The 25005-nt window shown below is 31.9% G+C and overlaps 1 protein-coding gene across 1 annotated transcript; it reads left to right on the forward strand.

Annotated features, from left to right (window-relative positions):
* The first annotated feature begins 632 nt into the window (after positions 1-632).
* Positions 633-11204, forward strand: LOC130445768 (uncharacterized). The gene is made up of 9 exons (XM_056781620.1): positions 633-753; positions 1693-1904; positions 3104-3239; positions 4941-5152; positions 6187-6334; positions 7677-7897; positions 9046-9181; positions 10472-10602; positions 10934-11204. Exons 1-9 carry the CDS (start codon positions 711-713, stop codon positions 11126-11128), a joined length of 1434 nt encoding a protein of 477 aa, XP_056637598.1. The 5' UTR covers positions 633-710; the 3' UTR covers positions 11129-11204.
* Positions 11205-25005: the final 13801 nt, after the last annotated feature.

Raw genomic sequence — 25005 nt, forward strand, 5'->3', positions numbered from 1 at the left:
ACGACATTCAGAGTACCGCCTCTAGAAACGTTGACACTAATTACGGAAAGAGACATATTTCGCTTTTGTGGATATACAGTAAATTTTACCATTAATTGTCAAGTGACAGAATTATTTCAAGTAATTTTCTTTAAAGGGTTTGTAGTAATGTGATGATTATCAGTTATGAAATTCTTCATATAACCTGCAACAACTGCATTCTACTTCTTTCGGGCTTTTAGGCACACATAAGGATCGGCTGAAAATAAGGATAAAGAGCTTCACGCTCGCAATACTGGATGATGAAGCTATCTGGCAAATTGATGGCTCCATAATGTATGGCTCAGCCGAAGCAGACTCCTGGAGAAGATACCATAACATAGGCACGATTCTGTTACTTGGAGAACACCCTACCGTCTTCCAAGCTGAAGTTTTTATAGAAACACAATAATTTCAGTGTGCTCTAGGATTTTATTGGATTTCAGTTGGACTTATTCAAGAAATCTTTCAACGTTTGTTTTCCTATATATATATATATATATATATATATATATATATATATATATATATTAATTGGGCTTGAACAGATCCTGTCTATGTATCATAAAATAATTATAAAAGTTCAAAGTATTGACCTTTTATCAAAATCAAATAATGAAATATTCTTATAAACCGACTGATACATAAAATAACGTTAGTTAAAGCAATATCTTGTAGAAATAAGATCTATAATGTTTAAATATCATTTTGTGTTGATTTTTGTGATAATCGGAAGTAAGTATGCTGGATTAACAAAATGTTAAAACTGAATATTCGCAACTTCAATCATCTAAATATATAATCAGAATTCGAAAAGAGCATTTTATTTTTAGCGAATTATAATTCTGAGGAATGATATTCTTTCACTGAAGATTTATTTCGCAATCATAAAAACACGTAAATATACCATTGAAACATATGAATTACTTGAATGAATTATGTAAAATATTTTCTCTTCAATAACTGTTCTTGATTTGCAGTCTACTATAATGAACTATGTGTCTTTTATATATATATTATATATATTATCATAAATTATAATTATTCATTGAACATATTCACAGGTATTAAAAAAGAATCAAATATTTCTTGGGGAACTAATGAATAGATAAATAAACATTTGTATTACATACTATCGAAGATCATATTACTACCATAAGGACAAACTTGAAAGAGATTAATAGTTAAAATATAAAAATAACATTTTTCCTAATTGGTGGATGGGTCAGGGAAGTCCATTTGCATGGCCAGCACGTTCCTTGGAATAATAGATAGGCAAAATTTCAAAATGCTGTTCCAAGTTCAAAGAAATATCCTACATAGACTCCGGAAGTGCTAGGTGCCCACTTCGAACTTCGAAACTAAAAATCATAATGTTCGAATGTATAATTTAGAAAATATATTTAATAATAAGTCAGATTTCGCTTGAAGGACAGGCTTATAACTCAGAAACGAGGGTCGTTTCTAAGTTATAAGAGTTTCTTATTGGGAACGTGGCAATGAAACACCAAAAAACCGAAAATCTTAATTAATTATTTCCCAGACGATGAATACATAAGTATTCGAAAGCTCGGAAGATATATTAAAGTTAGTCCACTTTAGTGTTTCATTGCCACGTCTCCAATAAGAAACCTTTGTAGGTTCATTGAGATCTAAAATACATTTTCATTGTAGTTCACCAAAGTGTATCCTGCAAAGTCAGTAGTGTGGAAATACCAACTGAAATTCGTAATGGAGATAACGTGCTTCTTGTTTGTAATTATGACATTGGCGATGAACCACTTTATAATTTGAAATGGTTCAAAGGACCTTTGGAGTTTTATAGATACACCCCAGGCAACATTCCACATAAAATGATTTTTCCATTGCCAGGAGTCACTGTTGATGTAAGCTTTTGTTTTATTGAATTAGTTGTTGTATAAGTATTAGATACCCGTATGTGGTCTAACTACGATGAAATTTTTCATTTATTACATACATATCCCAAATTTAAATGAACTTTCACAATGAAATGGCACATTCACAAAATAATAATGGAAGAAGAAATACCAACATCAATTCTATATAAAAAGACATCAATATCGCGCAATCTTACTTCTATCAATCTAATGTGGAAATGTTTTCAAGAAAAAAATCATTTCTGTCACAAGACAAATTCTGAGTTCAATCCAATAAGCATTCAGTTCATCTGTTCAAAATCATTCAACAAAATTTCAATTACAAATTTATTGAGATGAAAGAAAACACATATGGTGTTCAAATTATGATGAGAAAGTCAATAAACTACTGGAATTAGCTGTCAACTTCTCAGATAAATATATACAGTGGGAGGCCAATTGGATAGATATGGAACTTCAAACCCACATGACATCAAATTCTCAGATTTAAAGTGTGCTAAGTTCATCTGAACTGTCTGACTGGCACTCACAGAGAATGTCAGAAAATATATTTTGTTCAAAATTATATCTCACAGCCATTTGTAATTTTGAATATGTAGAAATGAATATTTTATAGTATTTTTGCTATAAAACAACACGCAAAAAATATCTATAATATTTGATAAAACCAAAAATACTCCTCGAATAATGATCCGATTAGAAGGATAGACATAGAAAATATGAAATGTTTACTACCAGCTAAGAAAGAGATTCGAAAGGGTTTGCTTCATTTGCGTAACCCTAATTATATATTTTATTACCGAAAATTTGTCTTTAAAGAACTTTATGTATTATATCCCAAAATATAATTTAATATAATATAATTAAATTTAAAATTTAAAATTTAAAATTTAAAATTTAAATTTAAAATATTGAATATACTAACTCAGTTTATCGAATGAATCAAATAACTTCAATTTATGAAATGAATGAATCGAATTCGTCTAATACATCCCTAGTTATTTTGCATAATTTCAATTTATATTAAAAACAATGCTGATATCATGTTTATAAAATTGTTTCTTTATGTTTTAGTTGTACACGCGTTTTAATAATTTTCTGTCGTTTGTGATTTTCTAGATCGTAACTCCCTATATTTTGATTGGCAATAATTAATTGTAAAAATACTGATTCACAGTTGATTTCAGGTAAACAATAGTACTAATTCAAAAGTAGTACTCAAAAATGTTGAAAGTCGAACGTCAGGAAAATATTCATGCGAAGTTTCAATGGACGCTCCCACTTTTGATTTCTGTTCAGGATACAAAGATCTACATGTTAAGAGTAAGTTTGTTGGAACAAAACATTTCTGTACTAATAAATATAAACGATTGCTTTTAGAATTTTTAGAACTTTTAATAAACTCTAGTAAATTTGATTCAAAATCACTTCTTCATTTTTCATATCAGTACAATGTAAGCTACATAGTACTAATCAGAGGTTAAGTAATCCGAAAATTTTGTTTGTTCTACTTGAGCTAACCAGTTTCAAATACACTAACAACGTTACTGAGATATCCTTGGGGTTTTTTATCTAGAAAACGTTCAGGTAACAGTCAGGTCATAAAATATAATAATCTTCAAATTGTCTTACTAATTAAAGCTTCGAAAATCAAGTATCTAGGAACTTTTAAAAAGTATTCATCACAAAATCGACTTATATTATTCTTATAAAGTTAAACTTTAGTTTGGTAAGTAATCAGTCCTTTAATTAATTATAAATGTCACAATATTAAAGTAAATCTTTATACTATTATATTATGTTAAATGTAAACGAGTCAGTCCATACGGCTATTCATTTTTACAGGAACTTGCCAATATGGAACTTGTAGGTAAGCAATAATTTATTTTTATAGCACAGACATCTTGCTGTAGTACAGTTTTTCTTGCAAAGACATTTTTTAAATTCCTGGCCGCTTCCAGTGGATTGTAGGTTAGCAACTGACCTTAGTGCCATCTCCGTACCCGGTACATCCTCTGCATCAAGAAGAACTAGCGAGATTGCCTGATCAAACAAAACAATACCCTCCCCTCGCCCCTTTATCCCCGCATGGCCATTGATATCTCAAATATTTACATTTCCGATTGCTATTTAGACAATGTATAGACTTCCTAGGAAATGTGTTTGATATAATTTATTTTACACATTTCCGTGCGATTTTAGGAACTACATACATTTTCTAGGAATTTTATACAATGACGGATTACACATTTTCGGTAACATATGCATTGGATAAAGAAGTGTTCAATAAGAAAGAAGTATCTATAAAAGTAAAACTATATGTGTCGTTGGTGAACTAAAAAGAAAATAAATGGTAAAGTAAACGTGATCAAGATGAAGTACCTACAAAAATAAAATCTGAGTGGGATAGAATAAGAAATAAAGTTATAGGAAATAGTTTATAACCAGAACCAATCAAAGAAAAAATAAATAAGAGAATCTTAAATAGCAGATATAGGAAAACAATGGCATCATACAATTAATCGGATGATGATACTGGCACAAGACAAGAAAATATCGAGAAAATGGGTAACTGGATAATAAGTACATTTTAGACGCCCAATAGAGACGAAAATAATAATGAGAACAAAAAGGAGTATAAGCTTTACTGAAACATCTAGAAATTCGAAACACATACTGTATATACTACTATGTTGAAACCAACACTCGCAATTACACTGTCTAAGGCGCGATGGAGGAGCAATAAATCTCTAAAGAGCCTGAGGGTCCAAACCTTCAAACGGAGTAATTTGAAGTGTTTGCTCGATGATAGTAGAGAATAGAGTATCTATTATAAATATTACCATCCGCTCTAGAAATTTCAACTTAATCGAAGCACATGTAAATTGTATATAATTTTATTTCGACCTAAAAGTCCAAAAAAAATTAGTTAAGGTTATAACTGCTCGTTATATACAATTTAATATCATAGCCAAATTCAAACCCTATGTGGGTTTTATTACACTAATATATTTCTTATCCTAGATGACCAGAGCACGAATTGCAAAATTGAGAATGTGACCATGCCCGCTGTGGTTAATGTTGGTGATGATGTAACTCTTGTCTGTGAATATGACATTGGTGACAATCCCCTCTACATTGTTAAATGGTACAAAGATAGGTCCGAATTCTATAGATACTCACCTGTGCACAAACCTGATAAAGTGATATTTCCTCTATCCGGGATTGACGTAGACGTATGTATTTATTAAATTTTTACACGCTTATATTAGCTTCACCTGTATGTGGTTTTGTTTGTATGTTACTCTCCTTTGGACAAAGAGCAAGCAGCTTATTTAATAAGAATTTAGTTCGACAGAGGATGCGAACCTCAGATCTCCGTGTTGGAAATCAAACACTTCGACAACTATACGAACTACACCGTTTAGGCTGGATACAAGTTTCGAAGAGTTGTACGTATAAGAGTGGCGAAGTAATACGAAGGTTATTAATTAATTAAATAAATATAGTTTGAAAAAAACCAAGAAACACGCTTCCATAGCATATGAAACTAAAAAGTGAAAAATAAATAAAGTTAAAAAGCCTAAACTTATTGATTTGATATGCTTTAAAAGCATATTTTTTCACGTTTTAAACTATATTTATTCATTTATTGATCAAATATATTTGAAATTGTGACAACTGTTACACATTATCTTCCATTTGTCAAAATTATTACAAGTGGAAGGCAATGAAATTCTATGTAGTGAGCATCATCCGTGGTGCCTTCCCCGACACTCAGAAAGTAGTACAAAAGTCTGGACTCTCAGTCTTCAACCCAAGTTACCGCATTGGTACAAAATTTTGGATTTGGGGACATTCTTAAATACAGACTAGCTCACGCTTACCAGTTCTAGTAGGACTATGGAAAACACGGCAATGGTGGCGTAAGGCAACTCATAGGACTGGCTCTAAAATAATAAACTCTAGAATAAGCTCCGGTATGACCCTTATATAATATGGTAATAATGGCTCCGTTCTAAGGGCAATAAGGGCTTAAATTTGATCCCTATAAATAATCCAAAAGGATAAGTATTTGAGAACATTCCACAAGATTCCATATTATTCTAATATTTCGCCTCAAACTAGGATTATTTTTGCTGTAGGTGGATCGCAAATTCAAACAACTAGAATAACTTCCTGTCATACCACAACTTGTCGATGGAATATACCGTTCAACATGACTGTTGAGGATTCTTTTAAGTAGTATATATAATTTTGGTTGTTATAGATAAACGAAAGCTCCGCGGCAAGAGTGGTGTTGAAAAACGTGTCCCAATTTGCTTCTGGAAATTATTCATGTGAGGTTATAACCGATCTTCCACGGTTCTATACATGTCAAAAAAGTGGAAATCTGTATGTTAATACTAATAGTAACAGTAAGTAAATATCAATATATTCATGAATATTCACGAGATCTTTGTAGAATTTCATTAACGGAATGAAGATAATAATTTTAGTTATCATTGCTAGCGTCAGTATGTGAAAATGACAAATCTGGGCAGAAATCATACCACTACCCTTTTTTAAAATAGGCTGCTTTTTCCCAGTAATAACCAAATGGACAAATTTCGTTTGAGGATCTTTGCCTTAAGTACTAGGAGGTATTAGTAGCGTGCATTATTCAGACAATTAAGAAAGAGAAGAGGCATGTCTTTAGCATAACCAAAAACTTCTTACACAGCTCTACAATTTAATAGTTTTGTTAGATCAATTCAGGGGGATTTTTCGCCTTAATCTAATTAGCAGCTCTTCAAGAAGTCTTTTCGCAATTGAACTGAGAATAATGAGAATATAATCCATAAAATAACTTGACAAACGGCAAAAGCATTTGTTCACCCCACGGCGACTATTTTTAAATAGGCGATAGCCTATTTTCACAATTCGTTATATGACTCATTTTTTTTTGTGTGCTATTGTTAATGAAATTTCAATGTCAAAACTCTTGTTCACTAAGCAATTAGTTGATTTTCATAATATTTTCATAACACGTGAAAATCCCATAAATCTAACAGAAATTGAGAAATAGTGAGAGAGAGAAGAGAGAGAAATGCTTTTTTGTGAAAAAAGTGTTATAATTTGTAGACAAAAGCTTGTAGAGACTAAAAACCAAACATAAAAATAACTAAATAAAGATGAAACGAATAAAATAAAATTTCAATATACAGAAGAAAACTACAATGAATAACAAAAATATAGTAAAAAGAAAACCACAATGTGTAACAAAATTACAGGTAATAGGTAATAATTAGTATATAAGTCTATAGTAAAAGCTAAACCAGTATTCAGCATACCCGGATTTAAATATTATTATTAGAATAGAATTCGTTTACAGAGTAGAAGGCAATTTTTATACATATGCCCTCAAATTGTTATGAAAAGATTATATCGATTTGATTTCACTTGGCAAGTGATTGTGCATTTTTTTGCATTGTAAAATTTTGAGCCTTCAACTAATTCTAAACCTGTGGTAGCTGGGTGAAGGTCATGATCTACGTTCCTAAGTGCAACGATCTTTCTCAAATTGGAGAAACGTGCTTGCGAATTAGGCAAACGGATTTAAAGATGAGTAAGGAAGGAAGAGTCAGTGATAGAAATGTTGAGATCTCCTCATTCATTAGAATATAATTTCTATTTTATTTCAAGTGAATTCATCAATTAGTAATATTCACTTGATTGATTGATTCACTTGATTAAGATTGTAATTTGTCAACATTTCAGCATCTGTGGAAAAGAAGAAGAATAAGATAACATACATTCATGCCAACGTACCACATTTTGCACAAGCAGGAGGAAATGCAGTTCTTTCGTGTAATTATAATATTGATAACTTGAAATTGTATACTGTGAAATGGTATAAAGACAACAAAGAATTCTTCAGATTTACACCTTGGCGAAGACCACAAACAGAAATATTTCCAGTGCCAGGAGTTAATATAAACGTTAGTATTGTAGAACTTATATTGAGTTGATTCCCAGAGTTACAAAGTAAATTATACTAAGAGGTGTGTCACTATTATGAATATATCTAGATATTCACTTGTTCTACAGCGTAAATGATAGTGGATAGAGCACCAATCACAAGTACCTTCTAGATTTCATTATATAAGAGATATTAATGGTTTGGTATGTAGTTTGTAAGATTCCATTCATTGGCAGTTCAAAGCAATATCTATTTATATAGATTTATTGTTCGATTCAAAAAAAGCAGAATATTGTGACTCTTTGAAATTAAAACATGAATATTTCTATTATGGAACTTGTGGAAGTTACTATTTTGCAAGTTTTTGAATCACTTCTCAAGGTGCTAGAATTTCGAAACTTTTATTCAAATGCGCAGGACATTCTGGCAAAGATACCAGTTAGCTAGTCTTTGAGATATCATTTGCACTCTCATGCTAGTTTGGAAGTATACTCAATAACGTTTTCGACCTTTAAGGCCACGTTTCTAAAGAAAAGAATGTAAATGTTCTTTCTGGACAGGTTTATTTCCAAACATTCTGTGTACATGAATGATCTACAGCAACCCCTTTCGTGACTACTCGATAAATGGAAAATTTATTTAGTCTAGTTAACTCACCAATTCTTATTATGATTGCTTTATCAGATTGCTCAATATTTTCCTTTATTAAACATTCGAATATATTTAAAATACGAGTAACTTGCTGTTTCAATATCTAAATATTTATTATAAAATTCATACTTGTCTTTATTTTCACTACATTGTGCAATTTCATTGTCTTCATTTGCCCATGGTATAGAGAACGCCATATTTCTATTTATTTAAAGAAATTTATGAATTAAATAAATCTCACAAAGCCGCTCCATTGCTTATCGCAGAGTGTATAGCAGGAATATTTCAAAGAAATCGTTTACATACGCCTTCCGACAGCTTCGGCCAAGAGAAATGCTTAAGCAACAGATTCAACTGAGACAACAACGAACATAGATCTGTTTTTCATTGGATACGATCAATTTTTGAATCAAAATATGGTCCGAATCCAGTGATATTCTCGATGTGTAGTACTAAGATTGTATATCAGTAATAAGGACAAGTAGAAGGTACAAATTTATAAACATACACTTACAGGTTAACAGTATTTCATACTCGAGAGTGATTTTGAGGAATGTTGATTTTAAAACGACTGGCAAATACGAATGCGAAGTAAAATCAGACGCTCCAGATTTTATAGAGATAGAAGATTCTGGGTTTTTAAGTATATTGGGTGAGTTAAGAACATTATTAATATTTTTAGCAATTCCCGCAGTTACAATGTTTATTAAATACCTAGGATTTTATAAAGTTATCTCCGTTATCTCCGTTAATATACATATTATTTCCATGCGCCAAAAGTTAGCGAGTGTCGGCTGTTTTGCCTGAAGTCAACTCTTTCGAATGCGATGTCTCCCATATCTGTAGACAAACCTGTATAACCGTTGCCTTAGTTTCTATGGCAAATTTTTTTTGATTGCCGTAAAAATGACTTGAAAATGGACTAACATATTGTTGTGAAATCTTACAAACATCTTGCTTATATTACCAAGGAAAGTATTTATGTATATTCCAATATAGGTACTCATTGCAAGTAGTAATAAGCAGGATAAAAAAAAATAAAGGCCTGCTTTCGTATTCACCGCGTTCTCCAGTGTTTTAATTGTTTTAGACAACGTCTCATACCATTCTGGAAAAGCTGGAAAAATTCCTACTTCAGTGACATAAAAAAGCCCTAATTCAAGAATGGTTACGATTGGAAAGTATACCATTCGAGGAAAATATTGTAGAAGCAGAACTTTTGAGGATAATGGATGAATATAAAGCCAGATATGATACATTGTTAAAAGGATATAAAATTTTTCCCCCTATCACTGTGCGGGCTCAACCTAATATTATTTCATTTGGGCAGACATGAAAAACTGCTGCATGTACTATTTTAAATTTGCTGATTTTAAAGATATTTTCACTTTTACTGTTTTGTCTATTACCATTGAAAAATGGAATAGTTACATAGGGCATGTAAAAGTTAAAGTAGAACGAAAAATGTGAAAACTAGATTATCTAATGGATGAATTAGTTGATATAAACTGGTGATGATTAATTGTAATGATACTTCTAGTAAGAGCTCTTCAGATTCTGAGTAAACGGACTAATATGACAGGAAGGATCTATTACTATTCTGTTATTATCACTTTATTATTCATCCTTTTGTTATGATTAAATAAAAACGTTTTTTTGTTCATCAGTTAAGCCTTGGGTAATTTTTCCATACATAGAAGTATATAATTTAATTGAAATTAATAAACTGTTGGTCGTCGCTTAGAGCGCCTTTGTATGAACAGACTCGTTTCGAAGATGCATGATAATGGACAGGATATAGAGACTGAGCAAAGACCTCCTAACCAAAATAATTCCGTATATATTACAGTAATCATACATACCAACCACATCAAAATAAAATAAATATAGATGAAGCGATTTCATGTTTAATTTTTTCACAATATGATCGAATTTGTTTAAGTACCCAACGGAGAACCTAGAATTCTCATTGATAATGATTTGGTTGCTGTGGGACAGAGAGTACAAGCAGTTTGTATTGTTCCTGGATCTTATCCTCCTGCTCAAATTATTTGGATTCTCAATGGAAATGAGGTAATTATTCACATTTATAATATTCACTCTACCCAAATAAAAACCAACTGACTTCTACTTCATTGATTGTCATCAATTTGTATATTCTTTAACAGCTTCGACAACTTTCCCGATTTCTGAGTTAATTTGTTTTCAAATCATCCATTGATTAATTCATACTTGTCTAGTAGATTAATGAGAATAGTACCTGTGATTTGTTTTTTCTAATTCTAATTTGTCTTCTATCTCTGCAACTGTCTAATAACAATTACGTCGCCACTTTATAATTATTTGGTATCTAAAATCTTGATAATTTTCCAACTACAAAGATTGAAGTAACTGCTATTTTCAGGTTAAGGATTACTCTATAGCAAAACAATTCAACCGAACGGACCTTTCAATACCATCTGCATCTTTTGTAAATCTGAAAGTTTCTAAAGATTGGTTTGAGCATAGCAAAGCAAATCTGTCTTGTGCAGCTAGTATAGGCAAAATTTATCAAGCGGATACCACAGTGATAATAAGAGAACTTGAGAGTGAAACATGACGTTAAAACCATCAATTGATTATATACTATATGCTTCTGTACACGATAGTAAAAATTATATGGAATTTTGATAAAATGATTTCAATATTCCCTTTAAACCAAAAGTTTGATGTCGGTGGACTACTCCTATTGCAAGCAACAATAGCAGCATACATACTAAGGTAAAATGGATATTAAAATTATTTGACTAATAAAATAAAATAAAAAAATAATGGTGTCCGTTATTGGTTCACTTACATGCTTATTTTGTCGGTGAGTGCGACAAATTACAACTTGCAAATACCAGTTGATTTGTTTATTATTATGTAACTATGCTGTGATTTAAACTTTTTGAACCAAGACTTTTTGTGAAGTTTGTTATATTTTTTATATATACGTTAAATTGTATCTTTAGACACAACCAAATAAGGTCGTCTGTCAAGACGAGGAGTAAAGAAGAATTGTTTTCGTTCTCCCAAATTAAGGCTTGTAAGTTTTAAAATGGGTAAAAACAAGGAACTATGGGTTGGAGCTGGTACAATAATTGCAAGTCTTCTTAGTCTAGACAGAAGTAATCGTATTATTGCCGCCGAATTAAAAATATCTCAACGTATCGTGGACTACAACGAGAGAAAATATGCATCTACCGGGACATTTACTGATAGAAAACTTTTAGGGCGGCATCTAAAAACCACAACCGCTAAACAAACGTATTGAATTAATTAGTTAGCGTCATCCACGAGTGATTGCTCCACATATAGCAATTCAGATCAATGAGTCTAGGGATCTGCCTTTGAGTACTCCTACAGTGAAAAAGAGATTGAGAGAAGCTGAGAAGTTTGAGGTTTTAGTGTCTGAGAAGAACGTGTTTGTGTGCAGGTCAAAGGAAAAACAGATGCTAGATCTATATGTATATTTGATTCCAGCTTTGAAACGCTGCACAGGCTCGCTGATGGCTTAGGGATGTAAGAACTTCGAAACTTCTTGAATCGAAAACTAATGTGAGGAGGCGTGTCGAAAAGTGCATTACATTTAAGATTGTGTGCCGGTGTATCGTTGTGCGAAGAGTGCATAAGCTCTTATATGTCTGGAAGAGCTCATGCACACGACTCGTTGCTTAATAAATCAGTTTTATGTGAGATGTGATTTCTTCTCCACCTCGTTCCCCCGACCTCAATCATATTTTTTTTGGGGATTTCTGAAAAGTGAAGTATACGATTGAAGGAATCAAGAAAAGAATCCAATTGGAAGTCCTGAAAATTCCTCAGCGCATGCTTCATGACGTGATAGATAATTTCAAAAATTGCCTTCAAAAATCCATTAATTCTAACCCAACGCCATCTGAAAAATGTTTTTTAACGTTTTTTCTATACTTCTAAATACACAAGTAGATTATAAAAAATGCAGTATTGCCTACCGCACCCTGTATTTATGGCAATCCATAATAAAGTTTATTCACATAAAATCACGTATGAGCGTTATTAAATAACTATAACTTCTTAGCGAGTTCTATATTTTTATCAAATGGATTGGAAACGAAAAGATTTATGATAGTTGTTTTCCTTAGCTAGAGTTCCAAAATTATTAAGTTGGTGAATGAATGATCATCAAATCTTTATTTCTTGAAATAAGTAGTTAGAGGGGTTGAACTTTTGGAAATTAGTGAATCACTTGATTATGCAATATGAAAACTGAAATGGAAACTTTTGGAAGAGGACATTTGCGCAGATACAAAGGATGCAAGAGTATCTTGCGAAAGTTTCTGTTTCAAAGTTTTGGATATTAGCCCAGCGCTAGCATTACAAGTTTCCATGATTAAAATAGAGCTACTAGACGATTTCAAATATTTTGAATTATCTTGAGAGTTGTCAACATTTTTGTTTTCAACTTAATTATTTATGCTGTTAATTTGTTATGGCATGATAATTTTCAGCAGCTTTTAGAGTTAAATACTAGGAATTGGAAATTAATTTTTAATAGTATGACGACGAAATTGATATATTGAAATGGTGATGTTCAATATGCAATAGAATATCAAGTTATAAAAAAGAAACGTAACAGTTTGTGAAGAAAAAACACGTATAACAAAAATATACAGTATTCTCACACAAAAAAATTTCTAATGGTCATATAGATAAAACGGAAAATCTGGTATAACTGTAATAATTGAAAACATACATAATAATTAAAAAAGATAGAAGTATTGATATCGCTTGTAACTAATAAGAACTCTTTAGAAAAGAAAAAGATCGAAAGCGATCTTAAATAAATAGCAGCGAAAAACTAGCAGATATAGAGTAATTATTCGTAATTAGCAGTTTTATGTTTAAAAAAGCTGACAAATTGGAAAGCATAAGGACTCGATAATATAAATGAAAAATTATTGATACACGGAAGAGAAAAGATTATGTAAATTGCTAAATTGCTGGAGAGCATTATGGAGAGCAGAAACCAATGAAGTGTGGGAAGGAGTTACGAGTAACTAAACTAAAAAAGAGGATCTGAGAGAGAGAAACAACCACACTAAATGCAGCCAATAAACTAACAAAAAAATGCAATACACATACTCAAACAGATGAGGGAAATTACAGAGTTATTTGTAATTTTCAATTTAATAAACTTTACAAGCAAAAGTTATAATTTAATCTAATTCAATTAATTATTTCTTGTGTTGGCCCACCGTTATACGGAACTTTATGAGCTAATTTTCATCATAATCAACGTCCAAGAGCAGCTATCATGTAACATTGTTTCTTCCAGGAGCCAAGAGCCCTGATAAACCACACTGTCTCAGATCTTATGGATGCCTAATTTAGAAGGACAATTTTTCGAGAACAATTCAACCGACCCAATAACCTAATCGACGATTTTGTGGAAAATTTTAGTCTAGACTAGTGCTCCTCTCGTTAAAGGATTTCTGGAAGAGGCAAAAATAATTGGAACTATCTACACTGATCAAATGAAAAGTAGTAATTCAACGAGTAATTCTGACAGTGTACCTGTCTACTTAAAACTCCTTCAAATAAAACTTGGTCGTCTTTACGAACACATAATATCGAAATGTGTTCATATTCACACGTACTACATTAACTACAAAGTTTCGAGCAGAGGTTTGATAATGGATTCATAAAACGACAATGTATTTTCTAGAAAACATGAACAAAAATATAAAAGAACATCCGAAAGGCTGTAAATAGGAATTTATTGGCAACCACTATAAAGGAAAAATATGTGCTATTCATTTCTTTTAATCTCCAGCACAGCATGTGGAGAGATTGAAGGGGTTTCTTGAAAGAAAGAAATATTGCCATAACTTCTGTTATTTTCGCACCTTGCATCCAGTTTGAGTAGATATCCTTCAGATTCTACAATTGTGGTTTTTTCAGTTGATATGCTCGATTAACTGACACATAAATTAAAATAGCTAACATGATAAAAAGAGTTAATCTCAGGAAGAAAATGTTTTGATCGAAAATATATTTAAGGAAATAACATACAAATATTGCTTCGTCCGCATGAATGCGTTTTTCAGGAATCAAAGATATTGAATATATAAAAAATATCCCATTTTTTTTAAATTAAAATTAGTCTTATATGGTTCATATACACTTTTTTACAATGAGATGCATTATTGAAATGGTAGAGTGTAATAAGTACATAATAAATATGAGATAGTAAATTCGACAAATCACTCTTTGCAGTTAATAATAATGAACAAAGCTTATTTTAAGTCAAAAGTTTGATTAGGTCGCAAATGAATATAGAATACTGTAGAGTAAAATAAAAATTAATAAACATATTATTATGAGTGTAGATGACACCTTTCAAGGTCGAAGAACCACATTCTTCCTTAGGAATTTCTACATCGGCTCTAGGCCAATAATGTTTTCATACCATTTATGGCGGTCATCAGCAAATAGCTCAGCTCCGAGTTTTTGTACACAGATTTTCATTTCCTTACTAATACCATGACTTTCGGTCCACTGTCTAGTTGAATTTTTGAATTTTGTCAAAATGAATGTTACCTGCTCGCCTTAATAAAACAAAATGTTCGTTTTCAAATCTGTAGTTCTTCAGATCTTCAATTATAGCATGTTTCTTCCTATTATTGTTCAGTTTTCTCACTTTGTGATCTGACTCATAGAATCGATATATGTAAATAAGTTTTTAGTTTGAAGAGTTGCCAGTCTCCTCCAAGATATTTGAGGTGTCCTATCTTTTCGTATAATTCAAAATATTCCTTATTATTTGAAACATGGAATGTTTTTTGGGACTTTTCACACCTTCCAAACTCTGTCTGCTGGAAAGAAGCTATGGCCCTTACTGGCAATTAAACCCAAACCGCTTCAATAGGCATTTCTTAAGTTTCTAAGAAATCTAAATCACTCAATATAATATCATTTTTGTTTTGAGAAGTACAGCAAAGAGGCATGAAATTTTTTTGTTTTCAAAATTAAGTGATGAAGGATGATTTAGTGGCGCCAGAAAACAATTTGTAGGCTTCGTTTTCCCCGTCTGGTCTTCACTTCAAAAATAGAGATATGAATCTTTAGTTTGCGAATCAGTTATACAGAAATTTATTTGCCTAGTATAAAATGCCTATTGTCTTAGAGTTTTAGGAACAGACTGAATCTGCTGAAGATCAAAAGCCAGAGAGAGACAGACTTTTTTTACTAAACAATGTAACGCTTAAGGTCTTTTTCTATAAATACTCTTTTCAGCCATGCATTGGATTTATTCTGGGGATCTAGGTTGCGTTTTTTACCATTTTTTCAATGGGAAAACAGCATGTCACGTGTCACTGGCGATCTCAATCCAATATTAAATTCTTGGACAAAAATTCTACTGAACATTGCTCACTTTCATATTCCCATAAGCAGCATCATTCACGTAGTTTCTTTATAGAAAGATTACAGTTTACATAAATTCTTCGGGTCTTTTGTCTGTTATAGTATAATTCTGTACTTGAAAAGTTTTGAATTTCCTCACTATTCTTTTATTTTTGATAAACTTTTCCTATCACCCTCTGTCTTATCTTTACTTTACGAGCAATATTTTTTAGCCTCATGCGACCAATTCTAGTCACTACTGAAAGAAAAAAATCCATCCAAATGGAATTTTGCCTTTGTCCTTGGTAAGTAAATAATAAGTAGCAAAGAATTCGTGCTCTATACCAGATTTTTTACATCAACTGATGTAGGCCTACGACGCGACGTAAAATTAGCTTCGTCTTAATAAGTGTTGAAATAATACTGTCTTGCTTAGCCTTATCTGGCTATTCATAAAATGTGTTACAAAGTCATTAAAGTCCCTAGTCTCGTTATTATGCTTCAAGGTTCAAAAGTTAGGGGTCTTTTGGGTGTTTATACTTTTTAGTTTCTGCTTTATCTCTTATCGCCAGTTATTTGTTTTTAATTAATAAATTTGACAATTCTGACTTCATAATAATAGTAATAAAACAGCATGCATATTAACCTTACTCAAAAGTGAGGTTAGGGAAAATAAGAAAATAAGCCATCTTTTTGATCAGTTGTATTGCTCGTCCTTATATCAATACAAGTGTAAAATTGCTGTTTATAATAAATATCTATAATGAAATTTAATAATTTTCAATTAAATCGCTGACTAATTTTCGCTTGGAGAAAAGTCATTGTTCCTAACGCTTACGGAAACGGAAAATGAGTTTTCTACCCTCCAATTCTTGACCGCATTCCTCCATTTTCGTGCGGCAGTCTCACGTGGAAAAAGATTCTGAAAAAATGGCTATCTTCAGTTTTTTAATGTTGAAAATATTAAATTATAGCGGCTCATTTCTTATTTTGGGTTACCCTCAATATATGACTTTTTATGACAAGAGGGACAATTATGAGCAAATTTTTGGAACAAACTTCAAAAGACCATAAAATAAACTTCATTTAGAGCACTATGGCGTGATAGAAAACTGTTGATGTAATTTGTAAAGTATTTATATAAATATTTGAGCACAACAATGAACATTATACCAGCAGAAAACTTTTTTGGTAGCACAGATAATTTACATACCTGAACGAGTAGTCTCCAGACTTTTGGTGAAACCCAATCAGTTCTATTAATAACACAAACGTCTTTAAATACACAAAAAAGGTTAACAATATTCATCAGTACAAACTTTCTTAAAGAAGGTGTACTGCAGACTTGAAAAGATTTTTCCTTCAGCAGGAAAATATAAAATTTACTGAATTATTTAGTCTGTTGAATCAAATTTTTACCTCCTCCACTTTTTTACTGCTGTCGATGCGAAGAATGGGGTCACCTTGTCTTAGGCGGAGGAAAACAATGCTTGTAAATGCTTGTAAATAATATTTTCGGGTAGAACTACCTATAACATCTAAACCAGGCTATTATCTGGTAAAACTTGAGAAAAAATAACATGTTAGCATTGATAATATCGGAAATATAAAGTTATATATAAAATAGGTAATTTACTTGTTTTTACTTTTCGTAAAAATAGTAATTTCATTACAAGTAAGGCTTTTGTAGCGAAGGTCTTTCTTATATTGATAAAAACAAAACTAATTCTTTATGTATCTTTATTCCATGGTTTTATACATATTCACTTATTGACGAATCAAATTTCGTCTTTCACAAAAGAAAATTCAAATTTTTTCCGAGGTGAAATCTTGATTTCTTTGACAGAAGCAAATAAAAGTAATAAAACACAGCCTCCTTCCACTATTCAATACATTTTCTATATGCCGAAGGATGTTTTGTCCCGAAGGACGCACTGCCGTGAAATAGAAATCAGGCAACAGCTACAAAGGATCAGGATACAATCGAGACCTCGACATATGTCAATAACAAACATGTCACTCAGGGTCACTTATCAATGGTGTACATATAAGAAGTTGGGATATGAAAATAACAGAATAAATATTCAATGTATGGAATTAACATATTTATTCTCTGTTATCTACAAGTACTTAACTGTTTTTTTTCTTTGAATCTATTGATTTTTTTTAGCTGTCTACTTCTTCTACTTTTTTCTGTATCTTGGAAATGATAAAGTCTCGAAAATGATATATGTGGTACATTATATTAGTCATTAGGTCAACCGAAAAACGCGTTTACTATGTTATACTAATAATTCTAATAGCACAAGAAAGTTATGCATGGAAATCATAATAAGAAAAGGGTCGGAAGTTACGAAAAAAGTAAAAATATTGATTATTTTTAAAAAAGCTACTAGAATTCAGATGACTAAACTGTAACTAAAGCTGCGTGACAATTAAACATATACTAGGAATAAACGATTTAGAGATACTTTTGATCAGGTAAACAGGGTTCAATTAACGATATAGGAGTAATAGGGGGTTGTTTTGGTTAACTCCTGTTACTCCCATATATGTGCTGAACGTCATTGAAGAAAAAGGTGAGTTACTTTCTTTTTAATAGAGCTTTCATTTCCATGTAAGTTTCAAAGACTTGAATGAATCCCTTATTTTATTATAGCAAAAAATTGTACTTACGAAAATTTCATGGGCAAATTTTGATTTTTGTGAACAAATGGTGGAAGCATAACAATGTTCTCCAATTAGAAGTTGTTGTTTCGTTTCCTTATCAGAGCCCATTTACATTTCATTGTCATGTTAATCGTCAAAATTGCCGCTATTGGTCTAATGAGAATTGTTAGTGGACAAGAGGATACGCAATATCATGAAAAAGATAATGGTTAATGTTTTGGGGGAATTGTTGGAAATCATATCGTAGTTCCCTTTTATCGTACATGAAATATGTTTAGAATTTTATGAAGAAAGCAAGAAATAAATTATATACAGAAGGTTGCATCTAGAATAAGCAGGTTTTTATTGGTCACTGTTACATGACACACCTCGTATAACTGTTTGTTGAAAAAAAAAACGCGCTCTTAAATATAGAAATAGACCTGTCCAAGCGTTTTTCTCAACAGGTCACAATTATTTTTTAACGAATTTAATCCTATCAAATTTTGGGCGGATGTAATTTGGGCGCTAAAGTATTAATGTACTTTTTACAACATGTAAACTAGGCGCCAAGACCGAAGGGTCATTTTAATCCTATGTGTATTTTGGGCACTAACCGACTGAAATACATGATTTATGAAGTACAGTTATTTATTAAATCACCGACATTTATAATAAGATATATTTTTGTATTTTTAGATTTTCCTATAAGAGAAATGGCCAATTATCACTTAAGGTCTGAAAAAAATTACCGTTAGAGGGGGCTACTTTGCAATTTTTTTAAATGAAAAATCTGCCCTTAATAAAGTTCCCTCACAACATTTTTGTAACTCGACCTACCTGCACTTCTTAGCGCCGAAAATACATGTCGGATTATCTACCCTTCTTGGTCAGACAGGTAAAGAAGGATGGTTAGCGCCCAAATTACACCCGTCGCAAATGTTGAGGAATAGAATATGTATCAGAACATAAAACCTTTTGTCAATTAGGTACAAAGCACGTGAATACAATTGTCAAAGTGAAATGACGATGAAAGATGATTGACATAAACATACGAGGTCTTGCTATTAAATAACGAGACTGGTCACAAAAAGGGTTTTATTATAAAAATTATTCTACATTCGAATGCTTCCCTTCAATATACTCCCCTCCCTTCGTCACACACCTTTCCATACATTTTTTCCATTGATCGAAGCAGTTTGAAAGTCTTCTTTAGTGAGTGCCTTTAGGAGATCTACCGTTTTTTGTTTTACCGTTTTCATCGACTCAAATCGGGTCCCTTTCTAGCCTTTCTAACCTTTCCAGGAAATCTGAGCAGACCCGTTGACGCAAGAGCTTTTGGTCAGGAGTCACCAACTACATAGAGACACTTGCCATGTATAATTCCTCGTGTTAAATTTTTTTAACCATCAGCGTTTACAGCCTTGGCAATCAACCGGATGTTCATTCGACGATCTGCACGCACAATTTGGTTGATTTTGTTCACTGAATCCGGAGTTGAAACAGTCACAGGGCGACCTGAGCACTGGTCATCTTCAGTGCTCCCTCGGCCCTCACTAAAGTCCGTATACCTCTAAAAAACACGCGTATGAGATAGAGAATTGTCCCCTTAAGCCTCTTGCAATAATTTATAGCACTCAGTTGGAGCTTTTTTTCCATTTAACGAGAAATTTGAGACTGATACATTGCTTCTGTTTTTCGTCACGCATGGTTTTCGGGACGAGAAAAAACACGTTCGTTTCAAACCGCTACTGCACAAATACTATAATAGTGGCGGAAACGTGTTTTGGAACACATATAGACGAGATATCTAGATACCCAACGCACTACTCGTTTTCCACCCTACCCGTTTAGAGCGCCCTCTAGGCGCGCAGATTCGTTATTTAATAGCCAGACATCGTAGACTACCAAACCAAATTAAAAAGAGATTTTTAATCATAGACATTTTTATAATTTGAGGTTAAGTAAGTGAAATTTTAAACAGATTGATATAATATTCATAGTAGCTATAAAAAAGAACAATATTCTTCTCACTCTTTTTTAGACTTTTATAATTCTATTAAAATTTTATGAAGTATTTTAATAAAAATATTTCAAAATTGTCGATAACTAGTTTCTGGAAAATTACAGCATGTTATTAGCTGTAAAAGTAGATTACAAATATTTGAAGAGCTGGGAGTAGCAAAATTTATTAGTTTTTACGAGCACTGAAATGTGTTTAAGGGATTCGATCCACCTAACAGAAAATTAGAAAAAAATGAGACGATACGGATTGATAATAAATATAATTTCTAGCTTTATTAGGGTAACACGTAACATACTTTTACAATATGGAAAGTCGCTCAAGAATTTATTATGAGGATACTAAAAAGTGTTAAATGGACCATAATGTTTAATTGGCTATAGTATTTGCGTAGCTCATTTGATTTTCTAAATTTACACTACTATAAAGTATTCGACTGATATTAGCTAAACCAACAAATCCAGGATATACAGTGCTTTTCAGATAAAAGTATCCACCTTTAATAACTTTTGTAATACTGGTATTTAGAAAAATCCAAAAACACGTCAATTTATGTTGGAAGGGGCAAGCATTATGGCTTATTTAAACTTACTGGAAAAGTCACCCTCTCACCACTAGCAGCATCCCCTTTATTTTTTTAAAATACTTGTCATATTTTTTATGTAAAATTTCGATAGTCCTCTTTGAGCTAATTTCAAAAATGTATAATACTTGTAGGTTAAAGTGGTTAGTTTATGAGATAAACAATTTTTATTTTAAGAGCACAAATTTTACTTATTATTTACTTTCACCTTATTTGCCTGTACTAAAATGGGTTGTACAACAGTTCAAACTCTTTAATCTTTTTAACTGTGCTATTTATTATAAAGTTACAATAAGTGTTCAAAATGAGTACCATTCACTTCCATACAATGGTATAATCTATTTTGAAATGCCTCTCTGACATTGCTTAATACGGCTGGATTTAATTGTCGACATTCATTTTCTATCCTCTCTCGTAAATCATCCAGAGATTCCGGTTGGGTAGCATAAACTTTTGTTTTTAAATACCCCCATAAAAAGAAGTCTAGGGGTGTTAAATCCGGTGACCTAGGTGGCCACTCCATCATCTGCCCCCTTCTACCTATCCAACGAGCGGGGAATGTTTCGTTTAAAAATTGTCGGACAGGCATAGCATAGTGTAGGGGAGATCCGTCTTGTTGAAATACCAGTAAATCTTCGGAAAGGTTATCATCATTTTCTATTATTGTTGTAATACGTGGGTCAACCCCTTCCCTGAGTAACTCAAGATATGATTCACCATTTAAATTTCCGTTGATGAAGAAAGGTCCGACAATGTGGTCACCTAGGATACCACACCAAACGGTTAACTTTTGGGGATGTTGTGTATGGAATTCACGCATAATATGTGGATCACTTTTAGCCCAATATCTACAATTATGCCTACTTACTAAGCCATTTAATGACCATGAGCATTCATCAGAAAGGCAAATATTGTTTAACAATTGTGGATTGTTATTGTTAATTTGCGTCATTGATTCGCAAAACTCTAGACGACGATCAAAATCATCTTCATTCAACTCGTGCACCAACTTAACTTTGTATGGGTGGTACTTGAATTTATGTAGAACTCGGAAAACTGTAGAAGATGAAACACCGATCGCTCTACTTATTGTTGACAACGATTGGGGTTGTTGAGCCTCTAAGCTGACTTGCCCTAAAATTGCCACTTGGATTGCTTCGTTATTTACGAGTCCCTCTCGCTTATGCACTTTATAGCAAACAGACTCTGTTGTGGTAAATTTCTCCATCAGTTGAATTACATACTTATGAGTTGCATGTCTTCCGTCATGTAATTCGTTAAATATTCTAGCAGCAGCTCTTGCACAATTATTATTTTGGTAGTAAAAACATACAATTTCAATTCTTTCTTGCAAAGAGTAAACCATTTCAGAGAAACAAAATAAATAATGTATCAAATTACACTATCAATAGTGACTACAAATTCTAGTTGACAAAGTCAAACTTTAATAAAAAGTAGAGTTTTTTGTTGTTTGGATTTTTTAAGTAGAATAAATAGCACAGTTAAAAAGATCAAAGAGTTTGAACTGTTATACAACCCATTTTAGTACAGGCAAATAAGGTGAAAGTAAATAATAAGTAAAATTTGTGCTCTTAAAAGAAAAATTGTTTATCTCATAAACTAACCACTTTAACATACAAGTATTATACATTTTTGAAATCAGCTCAAAGAGGAGTATCCAAATTTTACATAAAAAATATGACAAGTAGTTCAAAAAAATAAAGGGGATGCTGCTAGGGGTGAGGGGGTGGCTTTTCCAGTAAGTTTAAATAAGCCATAATGCTTGCCCCTTCCAACATAAATTGACGTGTTTTTGGATTTTTTCTAAATACCAGTATTACAAAAGTTATTAAAGGTGGATACTTTTATCTGAAAAGCACTGTATATATGGTGGCTAAACACCCCAGATGGGGTAACGCCGCTCTTACGAGCTTTCTAGATCTTTTTTTTTCTTTGTTTCGGGGTAGATCAGTCCCCATTCTCTTCTGTTTATATCTTGTGGCACATATCCTGCCAGGTTCGTCTATCTTTCGTTTTTTCTTGCCAGTTCCACATCCCATTTCTCTTAAGGTCGTCTTTTACCTCTTGCCACCATGTAGACCTTGGTCTTCCTCTTCTTCTAGCACTTCCAGGGTTCCAATCTAATATTGAGTACGCTACTGTTTCCTCTCCTGCTCTCCATACATGTCCCAGCCACCTTGGTCTTTGTTGTTTAATTTTTCTTACTATGTCCTCTATAATTTCTTGTGCTATTTCATAGTTCATTCTTCTTTGGTACTCATTTTCTGTTAGTTTTACTGGTCCTAATATTGTTCTTGATATTTTTCTCTCAACAATTCTTAAGTCTTCTTCTTGCTTTTTTGTCATAGTCATAGTTTCTGCAGCATACATCAGGACCGGTCTAATAACTGTTTTATATATTCTCATTTTTGTACTTTTTCCTAGTATTTTGTTTTGCAGTAGTTTTTTGTTAGCGTAATATGCCCTGTTAGCTGCTGTTATTTTTTCTTTGACTTCTGCCTCTTTATTTCCGTCACTACTTAAGATTATTATATTAAGTACTCGAATGTATCTACTTCCTCAAAATCAAAATTTCCAATTTTTATTTTCTGTTTACCTCCTATAATACGTTTATCTAGCCTCATTATTTTTGTTACAAATCCAGGATAGGCTTTGGAAAAATTACGTGATTTTCAAACTACATAGTTAAGCAATGAAAACCACATGCGATGTTATCGCAGTTTATCCAGTTTTTAGCGATCGATTAAAACATACCAAAAATAGAACAATCAGTTGTACTAAATAAAAATAACGAGAAAAAAGTACTAAAATAGAGATTCTCGTTGACCGTTTGACGTTTCATGATTTTAGGTTTCTTCTGTTTTAAAATTAGTTAATTCCAATAATTTTTTAAAAGACATATAAAAATTGATGTTTCGACTTTATTTCAGTCTCTTGAAGAATATGATATTGACACTAACAATTTGCGTATTTATATTAATCAATAGATCGCCTACATTATGAACATCAAAATCAATAAAATCAACTTAGAACCTTGTTCTAATAAAAAAAATTAATTTTTCCTTATTCTTTTTTTCTTTTCTCTTTTTCTTGTATCAGATTCCGTTCCAAGAATTTTTGATTATATATAATTGAATTTATGTTTTTTTGATATTTCATGGTTCGTTAATGCTAATTCATTTTTCTTATCGTATTGATGACCTTGTAGTTTATTTTCTAAGTACTGAGACGTCTGCCTTATGTAGACAGCGTCACAATAAGTACAATAAACTTGATATACGTATAATATTATCACTGCTTCTGTTTTTTGGTGTCTTAGATTTTAATTAATCAAGTGAAATATTCGGATAATATAATATGTCCTTTATGACTTATACTACTAACATATTTATTGAAATGATTCGATAGTTGTTGGGAAAGTCCTTGTACATTAGATAACGAAAAATATTTTATATTCTGATATTTCGTTTCTGTTTTGTTTTTTAATCAATTGTAGTATTTGTTTATCCTTTTCTTGAATATGTTGTTTATCATTTTTTTCGGATAATTATTTTCTTTCAATGCAGTTTTCGCTTCTTGAACAGCTAAGCATTTCAATTCAGGACCTTATAGTTGAATAGATCTATTAGCCAAACTTATTATAACGGATCTTTTTTGTGACCCAAAATCAAGAATAACCAGAAACATAAATGTATCAAAATGTCTAAGAAATAAGAAATTAAACAAATTTATACCGGCTTGTATTTGCTTTGGTACAACTTTTGTTACTTTCTTTTGTTACTTGGTACAGTAC

The sequence above is a fragment of the Diorhabda sublineata genome, chromosome 6, assembly GCF_026230105.1.
Source record: "Diorhabda sublineata isolate icDioSubl1.1 chromosome 6, icDioSubl1.1, whole genome shotgun sequence".
NCBI classification, from domain to species: Eukaryota; Metazoa; Arthropoda; class Insecta; order Coleoptera; family Chrysomelidae; genus Diorhabda; species Diorhabda sublineata.

Coding starts and splice junctions, on each gene's coding strand:
- LOC130445768 (XM_056781620.1), top strand. CDS start 711: ATGTTTAAATATCATTTTGTGTTGATTTTTGTGATAATCGGAA. Junction 1,905..3,103: donor TGCCAGGAGTCACTGTTGAT/GTAAGCTTTTGT, acceptor AGTTGATTTCAG/GTAAACAATAGTACTAATTC. Junction 3,240..4,940: donor CAAAGATCTACATGTTAAGA/GTAAGTTTGTTG, acceptor TTCTTATCCTAG/ATGACCAGAGCACGAATTGC.